This window comes from Gavialis gangeticus, unplaced genomic scaffold, assembly GCF_001723915.1.
Source record: "Gavialis gangeticus isolate Ggan-Ray unplaced genomic scaffold, GavGan_comp1, whole genome shotgun sequence".
Lineage (NCBI taxonomy): Eukaryota > Metazoa > Chordata > Crocodylia > Gavialidae > Gavialis > Gavialis gangeticus.
This window is the reverse complement of record NW_017728981.1, coordinates 543,251-553,018: the sequence shown is the minus strand read 5'-3', so window position 1 is coordinate 553,018 and position 9,768 is coordinate 543,251. Positions and strand designations below refer to the sequence as shown.

General features: G+C 54.2%; 2 protein-coding genes across 2 annotated transcripts in view; both read left to right on the top strand.

Annotated features, from left to right (window-relative positions):
* Positions 1–6: 6 nt before the first annotated feature.
* SMARCD1 (SWI/SNF related, matrix associated, actin dependent regulator of chromatin, subfamily d, member 1) lies at positions 7–8,280 on the top strand. The gene is made up of 12 exons (XM_019511194.1): positions 7–113; positions 1,300–1,342; positions 1,435–1,557; positions 1,752–1,874; positions 2,296–2,412; positions 3,715–3,816; positions 3,895–4,056; positions 4,166–4,263; positions 4,792–4,927; positions 5,570–5,692; positions 5,956–6,057; positions 6,633–8,280. The coding sequence occupies exons 1-12, from the start codon at positions 19–21 to the stop codon at positions 6,684–6,686; spliced, it is 1,278 nt and encodes a 425-aa protein (XP_019366739.1). The 5' UTR covers positions 7–18; the 3' UTR covers positions 6,687–8,280.
* Positions 588–9,768, top strand: part of GPD1 (glycerol-3-phosphate dehydrogenase 1) — an 11,396-nt gene continuing 2,215 nt past the window's right edge. The window contains exons 1-4 of the mRNA XM_019511219.1: positions 588–593; positions 8,775–8,834; positions 8,918–9,095; positions 9,261–9,401. Of these exons, the coding sequence (XP_019366764.1) occupies positions 8,794–8,834; positions 8,918–9,095; positions 9,261–9,401 (360 nt within the window). The 5' untranslated portion in view covers positions 588–593; positions 8,775–8,793. The remainder of the gene's footprint in view (positions 594–8,774; positions 8,835–8,917; positions 9,096–9,260; positions 9,402–9,768) is intronic.

The following is a 9,768-nucleotide window of genomic DNA, read 5'->3' as shown; positions in this document are numbered from 1 at the left end:
CCGGCGGTGCGGCCCGGCATGGCCCAGGCCGGCCTGGACCAGTCGCGCAAGCGGCCGGCGCCACAGCAGATCCAGCAGGTGCAGCAGCAGGCCGTGCAGAACCGCAACCACAAGTAAGGGTCCTGCAGCGCCCACCCGCTGGGCACCCCAACTCTCCCGGAGTGGCGACCTGGAGCTGTGTCCGTGAGCAGGGGCCGAGCCGTGTGTCTGCGCTTGCCGGGGCGCGCGCCGGCGTCGAGTGGGAGCAGCGCTTGCCTGCCCGGGCTGCAGTCTCGGGTGTGCGGCTGGGTGGGGGGGGTCCGTTGTGCGGCTGTGTCACTGGGAGGCGGCGGGCAACTATTTCGGGCGGAGGGCCACTCTTCCAGTTTTGGCAGGCTGTCAGTACTGTGATAGGTGCCCCACCCCCTGGTTGCCACATTGGGACCAGAAGTCCTAACCCCAGACCTTTGCCACCAGGAGTCCCTGGTGGCCCTGAGGACTGGGGCGATTGCCTGCAGTCCTCCCCCCCTTCCTCCTTATCTGTATTTCCCTGGGCACAGGGAGGCAGGAACAGTTGGAAGCCAGAAGCCCCTTTTGGCCAGGGCTCAGGGTAGGTGGGACTTGGTGGTGCTGCTGTGTAATTCTGCCGATGGCTTCCCCTGGGTCCTACTGCTCCTGTCTCCTGTCATCTTTGACAGACAGCCAGGAGCAAATTAATATTACTTTTCTAAACGGTTTTTTTAGGGGACCTGCGGGCCAGCTAGAATGGCCTGACAGGCCGGATGTGGCCTGCGGGCCGTATTTTGCCCACCCCTGAACTAGGTAGAAATAATGGTATGCAGATGGTGCAGCATGGGCAGCTCTGGGTTGGTTGGGCTTTTTTCTTTTAATTTCGTAGCAGTCGTTGTGCCTTGGTGAGAGGTGGCAGCCCAGCATTATCCGTCGGTTAAAAAAAAGGATTGACTACAAGATCTAAATCGATGTTAAATCAAGAGTGCAGAGTCGCTTTGTACCAAAGTAAAATACTGCCCCCAACTCAGTGCAGCCCTGGTTCTCCATAGCCCCTGAGAGACCAGGGATGTTCAGAGAATCAGGGGGTCTCAGTGCTGCAGAGCTTGCTCTGCCAGAGTGGAGTGCCAGCCCCGCCGTGGCTAGGGGCTGTATGCGTGGGCTGACAGTATAACAGCTGCACTGGGGAAACCAGGGCCAAGGACGACCCAGAGCTTCTCGCAACACAGTTGTAGGTCTGAGGGTAAAGCCCCTTCTGGTCTGAGGGGTAAAGAGGTTGCCACCCTAATGCATGTGTGTCTTTTTACGCAGCGCTAAGAAGAAGAAAATGGCTGACAAAATTCTACCTCAGAGGGTGAGTGTGGCGCGTGCTTGCAGTCTCCAAGCGCTGAGCGGTTTGAGGCTGACCATGGCTGGTGTGTTTGACTGGCTTGTGCTTTGCTACAGATTCGTGAGCTGGTACCCGAATCTCAGGCCTACATGGATCTGCTGGCATTTGAAAGGAAACTGGACCAGACGATCATGAGGAAACGGTTGGATATCCAGGAGGCCTTGAAACGGCCCATTAAGGTAGAGGAGGAGAATGGCCAGAGTGGCTTACACCCTTTGTCTTGCCCAGACGTGGGATTAGTTTACATAGCATCGTGCTGGGGAGGTGAAAGGCAGGGGGAAAGCGTCTTGATTGTGGGCATGGCATGGAGATGGGGTTATTGGCATTTAAAGTTTAGGGTTTTGCCATTAATGTTTTGCTGATACTTTCTTAGCAAAAACGAAAGCTTCGCATCTTCATTTCCAACACTTTCAATCCGGCCAAGTCGGATGCAGAGGATGGTGAGGGGACTGTTGCCTCATGGGAGCTCAGGGTGGAAGGACGTCTGCTAGAGGATGTGAGTGCGAGAGCTGCGGCTCCTTTTGGGAGGCCAAAGGAGGTGCATTAGTGTCTGGATAATGTGGGTTGAGTGGGCATAAGATGGAAGTCCCTTGCTAGTGGGTTGTGATTTAAAAGGTTTGGACTTGCAACGGCAGACCAGCTCTTGGTTGAGGCTGTAACTAGGGGCCTCCGTGGTGTTCAGGAAGAATGAAACAGAAATCGGTCGGGGGAGAGTAAGGGTAAGAGAGCCATGCCTGGTTCTCCAGCCTGTGGATAGGGATGTTTCTATGGCAGATTTATGGGGAAAGGGATAAAACACACAGTAAAGAGGCAAGTGTTCTGTGGGCTTCAGGTCATCATCTTCATCAGCCCTGTTATGTATGCTCAATGGCTGGGGTGGGCTGCCATGACACTCTTCCTCTTCTGTGCTGCTGCAGTCAGCTCTGTCCAAATATGATGCCACCAAACAGAAAAGGAAGTTTTCATCCTTCTTTAAGTCTCTGGTCATCGAGCTGGATAAAGACCTGTATGGCCCAGACAATCACTTGGTGGAGGTGAGCTGTCCTTACTGTCCTTGAGGGAGGGCTGCAATGTTGGCAGTGGGGAGGTGCGTGTCTTGTTCCTGGGAGATGTGGTCTTATCTAGGGGCTGGCACAAAGGTGTGAGCCAGGAACTTGAGAGGTTGATCCCAACTGTGCTGCTGGTTTGTCATGAGTTTGGGACAAGTTGTTAACATTTATGAAATGGGCAGGATGCTGACTTAAATCTTGAGTGGAGGCTGGTGCCTGTTGCGGAAGAGAATGAATTTTTTAGGTCTGCAGCTTTCATAATTTATGAATCTCTTTAAATCTTGAGATAAAAGGTAGCTTCTCTTTGAACTACAAATCATTATTAGAATATCAGAGTGCCTCTGGAGTGTGAGAAGTGCTGAGCTACAAAGCATGATGCTGCAGGATTGTGGAGCACTCGCATGGCAGTTGTGTATGTGTGTTCTCAGTTCTAGCCGTCTGGCTCTGCAGCCTCAGATCTGTAACAGCGCAGGCAGTAGATGATGTCTGTGGTCCATACGAGTAGCTGTTGCATAACAGCATAAGTGCCTGTCCTTCATTTCTCCATACTCTGAGTAAAGCTAATAACTTGGGGAAGGCAGCAGAGTATGTCCTGCCCCACTGTTACCACTGAGGGTCTTGGTCCTGAGGGATTTCTGTGCACAGTTTACCTCTGAACACAGGGCTGGATGGGCTCTTTGCCATTGTGTCCACTCTCCTGCTGTGTTGGGCACAAGGTTGTATCACGTTCCATCTTACAGCCATTAGTCTTGTTTGCCCCCTCTGCTCCTGGTGGAAGGTTGTTCCAAACCAGTTGATAGTTCTGACACTTTACAGCTTTCTCAGTTCCTGTCTACATTTATTCATGGCCAGTTTATGCCCATTTGTTCTTAGGTTAAATAGCCTTTTTGTCTCCTGCTACATTTGTAGCAGTCATATTTCCACTTGGCATTTGTTTTGCAAGAGGAAACAAGCCAAGCTCTTTCAGTCCCCCTCTTGTAAGATAGGCTGAGCAGATTGGTTATCTGTTTGCTTTTCTGGTGGACTTTCTAAGCCCCAAGGCTAGGTTTTTGTGCTCCTTTCAGAAAGAATGTCGGAGTGGTCTCAGTGCTCTCTGGCCAAATGCAGTGCGTGTGGCAGAGATCACCCAAAGTCAGACGGACGAGATCTGTGTGGGGAGGGACCTCAGTCATCTGTAAATGGCAGTAGATAGAACGGCATTCTGTTGGGCAGGCAGTGGGGGCAAAGGGAGCCGCCTAGCAGTGTATGTCCATAAGTCAAACTCTCTCCCTGGTTTGCTTATTGCAGTGGCACAGGACTGCTACTACCCAGGAGACGGATGGCTTCCAGGTGAAGAGGCCTGGTGATGTGAATGTGCGCTGCACTGTCCTCCTGATGCTGGACTACCAGGTAGGCAGGCTTACATGATGCAGCTCAGGGCCGGGGGGGAGCCCTCATCTTCTCATCTTTGTCATGCTTTTGTCTCAGCCTCCACAGTTCAAGCTGGACCCCCGCCTGGCTCGTCTCTTGGGGATACACACCCAGACCCGCCCAGTGATCATTCAGGCACTGTGGCAGTATATCAAGACCCACAAACTGCAGGACCCCCATGAACGGGAGTATGTCATCTGTGACAAGTACCTCCAGCAGGTAAAGGTGCCCCATGGCTGGGGCAGGGAGCCTGGGGAAGTTCGTGCCTTTGGCTCTTGCGATTCTCCAAGCTGCATATTTCCCACCTCCAGCTTTCTCTCTGTTGCAGATATTTGAGTCTCAACGAATGAAGTTCTCAGAGATCCCCCAAAGGCTGCATGCTTTGCTTATGCCTCCAGAGCCAATTATCATTAACCATGTGATCAGGTGAGACTTGCTTACCCCGGGGCAATGTTTCTGGACAGAAGGGAGGATGTCTAAAATTGTATGGGTCAAATGTCTGTTGTACTGGGAATTAAACCACAACCACTTCTCTTTGTGCACCTGTTCATGCTTTATTCACTCTGCCAGGTGTTCGGGGAGCAGCTGCTTTTTCCCATTTCACAAGGTTCTGCACTCAGGCTTCAAGTCCCTTCCGAAAAACTTCCTCTCTTCCCTTACATTGTGCCCCGGGAGTGCCCCCAAAATAATGCATCATCTCTGAACAACTATACCCAGATCAAGCACCCAGTCCCCAGTGCTGCAAAGCAGCCTATGTATTTCTGGAGCTGGAACTGTTCTCAGTGCATCAGTTGATGTTTTGCTTCAGATACAATAAGCCAGTGCAGTGCAAACACCAGCCCTAGTTGTCCCTACCCATACACCTGGAGGGTGGAAGCCACATGCTGTTAAGACTTTAATAAAAAGCTGCTCTCAGGTTCTCACTTATTCTGGTTTTTGCTGTGATGTCCCCAGCGTTGATCCAAATGACCAGAAGAAAACAGCCTGCTATGACATTGATGTGGAAGTGGACGATACCCTAAAAACCCAGATGAATTCCTTCCTGCTCTCCACAGCCAGTCAACAGGAAATCGCTGCTCTGGATAACAAGGTACAGCTGGATTCTGTGCCTCTGTCTTTCTCCACTGTGGGGTGGAATTGCAGACACTGGGTGTCATGAGACTCTCCTTGTAGCTTTCAAAATGGGTTTGTCCTCGCAGCTTTATCGGTGTTGGTGTCTGGAAGAGGGCAGCACCATTTATACAGCTTGAATCAGATGGTAACACTGGCTTTACTGAGAAAATAAGTTCGGAAACAAGTGGTCAGAGGGGAATTGGTTCAGTCCTTAGAGAAGCAGGGGGCTGGGAGTCATGTTCTGGGTCCTCCTTGCCACTTTTCCGCTTGAGATCTCAAGCATGTCACTTCATTGCCATGTGCCTTGGTTTAAACTGTGGCAGAAATCTGTAGCTACCTTATGGAAGTTGTCAGGCCTACTGGTAGTGTTAGCCCCTTGGAAATGTTGGATGCTGCGTCAGAGTAAAGTTTTACAGATATATCCTGAATCTGAATCTTAGGGTGTTACTGAGCCCTGTTAATACAGGGAGGGTGGCTGGGGCAATTGGACGAGTTTGTACCAACCAGGAGATGTGGTAATTTTCATTTTGACTTACTGGCCCCCTTAGTGCTTCTCTCTCTTTTGGGTCAACTGTGCTCCCTGGTTCAACAATATCCCATTGCTATACTTCTCTCATAGATCCATGAAACAATAGAAACCATTAACCAGCTGAAGACCCAGCGGGAGTTCATGCTCAGCTTTGCCCGGGACCCCCAAGGCTTCATCAATGACTGGCTTCAGTCACAATGCCGGGATCTAAAGGTAAAAATCGTTTTTCCTCTTGTATGAAAGGCAAATAAAGACTTCTCTGGTTGCCTGTGTGTGGAAGTACAGCTGTACAGTTTGCAGCTCTGCAGCTAAGGCTAGAATTGAGATGGAGTAGGAGGTTTTAAACCTGATGGTGTTGGCCAAGTCCTGCTGAAGGAGCTGTACCTATTGGTAGGGGCTTAGGGAAGGAAGTGTGCATATTTCAGAGCGTGTAAGGCTGTTCTTAGGCTCTGAGCTGCTCTCCTTCCTGTCCCCAGACCATGACCGATGTTGTTGGAAATCCAGAAGAGGAGCGTAGAGCTGAGTTCTACTTCCAGCCGTGGGCTCAGGAAGCTGTGTGCAGATACTTCTACTCCAAGGTGAGCTTTCACAAAGAGATCCCTCCCCAGCTGGTGGAGGCTGCCACTGCTTGGTAAAGCTGAGCACTTTGAGATTAATGCATCTCTCTCCAGTGCCTCTCTCTGGTCTGGGATTAATACTTCCTCACTCTTGGCCTGTGTGGCTTGGACGTGGAGTCCTTACTTGCTGCTGACCTGAAGCTGCTACGTTGTGGGTGGTCTCTTCATGCTGGTAAATAAGCGGCGGAGCTGGAGACTCTCTGTCAAGCTGTTGTTGGGTTCAGCGCTGATTCTGATCAAAGGCAGGTCTGGCAGAGGTGGGACAGGTTTTCCCCATGTGATTCTCAATTGTGTTCACTAATTACACCCATGTTCCTTTCTGCCTTCAATCCTAGCTTGTTCCCTAGCTCTGGGCTTTGCCAGGATGGAGGAGCTTCCTTGCTCCCTAGCCCCTTTGTACAGTGCAGCAGTGAGGAGAGGCAGTCCCTCCCCAGTGGGTGTGCGCTGACTGTTGGCCTGTGCATTCAGTTCCACTCCAGTCTGGCCTCTTGTGGGCTGCAAATGTACTAATGCTGGGACCTTGGCTGCTTCTACAGGTGCAGCAGAGACGGCAGGAGCTGGAGCAGGCCCTAGGAATCCGTAACACATAGGCAGCCCCACTCCTCGTCGACCAGAAGGCATTGCAGCTACTTGTGGAGACTGAGCACTGCAGTTCACTGTTAGGGCCCACACAACCCCACTCCAGCACAGAGACCTGCAGCCACGACCCACCCTCGCACAGTCCCTGCTGGAGCGGCTCCAGAACCCTCTGAGGAAGTGGCGAGCAGGCAGCTCAGAGGATCGCACGCTTCTACCTGGTTTCCTTCCTGACTTGCTGGGTCAATGCCAGAGCTCCCGAGAGCCAAGCCCTATGTACCGGTTGCCTGTAATATCCTTGGTATCCAGAACGGATGTGGACTCAACTTTCTCTTGAGTTCAGAAACTCATCCTGGCCCTTTTCCCCCTAAGCTGGGATCTAGTTACTGCACACAAGAGAACAAGGGGCTGGAATCCCTCTTGGCAGGGCAGCACCATCTGCCATACAGACAGAAGATCTGTAGCCATTCCCTTCCTTGCCTGTGACATGCCCTGAAGCAGGTGGACAGTGCTCCTTCCCTGTACTGGGCTTCCTTGTAGGACAGCCCTCTTGAGGAAGTTTTTCTGGACTAGGGAGAAGCTATTCTCTACCATCATGTCCATCCCTGGATGTCTCGCTTCCCTCCTTGTTCCTCACCAGGCTTCCGCAAGCCTGTGGGATGAGACAATGTTGGCACAGCCAGGGATGGAGAAGCAGTGGAGAGGTGTGGCTTTGCACCCCAAGGGCTTTGCTGATGTGCAGTGTGAAGCGGCCACTTGTTCTCCCTGGTGCAGCTACAGTTCTCACGGTGTAGCTGGGCTTCGCAGGAGCAGTAGAGTCACTCCTTTGACAGAGACAGGAATCCTGCACCACAGCCTGTTGGAGAAACATGCTGCTCCACGCAGAGCCAGGAGTCTGGGGCAGACTACTCCCCTAGCCGCATCCCAGGCCAATAAGTAGCAGAAGTCTCTGTCACGGTGAGACAGGTCTCCTGCGGCATCTTGCCCGCTGGGTGCAGGGCAGGTGATGAGTCAGGAATGTGCAAACTGGTTTTCTCCCCTTGGGACATAACCACGCTGCTGTCTCTTTGGGGGGATGAATTAGTGCCACGCTTCAGCCTCGCTTTCGGGACTGTGTAGCGGGGTGTAAGGGAGTGGCTTTCTTTGACCTGGATCTGAATATGGGACAGTGAAGCAAGCGGACTCAGAGGTCGGTCGCACTCTGGGAGATAGCTGCAGAATCGTGATGCTGACACCCCTTTTGCGCGCACTCCCTGCCTTGGCATGGCTGGGAGGCTGCTGCCAATCTGGGAGCCTGGGTGGCCCTAGCCCCTGTGTCTGTGTAACTACGTGTATGTGAGTAATAGACTCGACCCTTCCTCTCCCCTGCGCCCTCCCGCGTATCCTTCCGTGGCACTAGGGCTGCAACGCTGGTGCTGATGCAGCAGCTGTCGGTGCCTCTGGGCACGTGCACATGGAGGGCGCCAGATACTGCAGAGGCAAGTGCAGCTGTTGCAAAATTACTGTTTTTATTAACTGAACATTATGTTTTTTTCATGGACCAAATTTTTTTTGTACCGTGTCCTCGTAGCCGTCACCCAGTTGTAATAAAAGCCTCCTGTGAAGGAAGGAAGCTGCTCTCCCTCCTTCGTGCTGGGGGTGATGCAACCATGTAGGAGGGCAGGTGGGCACGACTCCTGCCACGGTTGGCTATGAGGAGCTGTGGTTGCCCTGGCTCTGCTCTGTGCCCCTCTTTTGTCTGGTTCGCAAACATTATCCAGGTGCCTGAGACGGAAACGGCTTGGAGGAGAGGACAGCGCCTGAGGAGCCCGGCTCCTGTCTGCCCCTGTTCCCTTTTCTGAGCCTCCAGGGGGAGCTTGGACTTGCCTCTCACGCAGCTGCTGAGCTCAGGCTTTGGCTGCTTGGGTTACAAGTTTAAAGAGCTGCAGAGGCTTGCCGGGCTCCCCCTGACCGGGCGGGGAGAGGGAACCGGAGCCCTGCCAGAGGCTGGGTCCTGCCAGGGGGGAGGGTGTCTGGCCCTGCTCCCCTCCCCGCGGGGCGGTCCGGGGGCGGCCCCCATGGGTGTGCGGATAAAGCTGCCACCGTAGCCAAGTGGGGGGCAGTGCAGGGTACACTCCGGCCATGGGCAGCAAGAAGGTCTGCATCGTCGGCTCCGGCAACTGGTGAGAGCCTGGTCCCCCCCTGTCCCGGGCAGGTCCCCCCCCCCCAAATCCCTGCATGCCCCCACGGCCCCATGCCCCCGCAGGGGCTCCGCCATCGCCAAGATCGTGGGTGGCAACGCGGCGCGGCTGCAGCGCTTTGAGCCGGCCGTGCGCCTGTGGGTCTTCGATGAGGATGTGGGCGGTGCACGGCTCAGTGACATCATCAACACCCGGCACGAAAATGTCAAGTACCTGCCGGGCCACCGCCTGCCCGACAATGTCGTGAGTCCCCCCGGGCACCCTCCAACTCCCTTGGGGTTGGCCATGCAGGGCACCAGGCACTGCCTGCCCCACATGACGTGAGTCTGGGGTGTGCCCAATGTCACTAGGCCCCCAGTGGGGTGCAGGGTCATGGGCTTGCTGGGGCTGACACGGGCCGTACCGCAGGTGGCCGTGCCTGACCTGGTGCAGGCGGCGGCAGGGGCCGATGTGCTGATCTTCGTGGTGCCACACCAGTTCGTGGGCGGCATCTGCGAGCAGCTCCATGAGCACGTGCGCAAGGATGCCATCGGCGTGTCGCTCATCAAGGTGGGCCGCAGCGGGGACCAGGGGCACAGGCTGGAGGTGGATGCTTGGGCCGGGCACAGGGTGCCCATCCTCCGGGACTGCCCCGGGCCAGCAGCAGTGAGACCGCAGAGAGGCCCTGGCAGATCAAGGGCAGGGCGGTCATTAAAGAATATGACATGTTGAATCCAATTTCTGCAGCAGTCCAGTGGGGTTTAAACCTGACATCGAGTCTGCGCCCCATCGTCCTTAACCCATATGCACAGCCCATGGGCACTGCCTTGCGGGCAGCCCCCGGGATAGATTCAGATGGAGTTGGCCGCCCAGCCTGCACGGCGGGGGCAGAGGCTGGGACTCAGGACCAGGCAGCTGGTTGGGGGGGGGGGGGGAA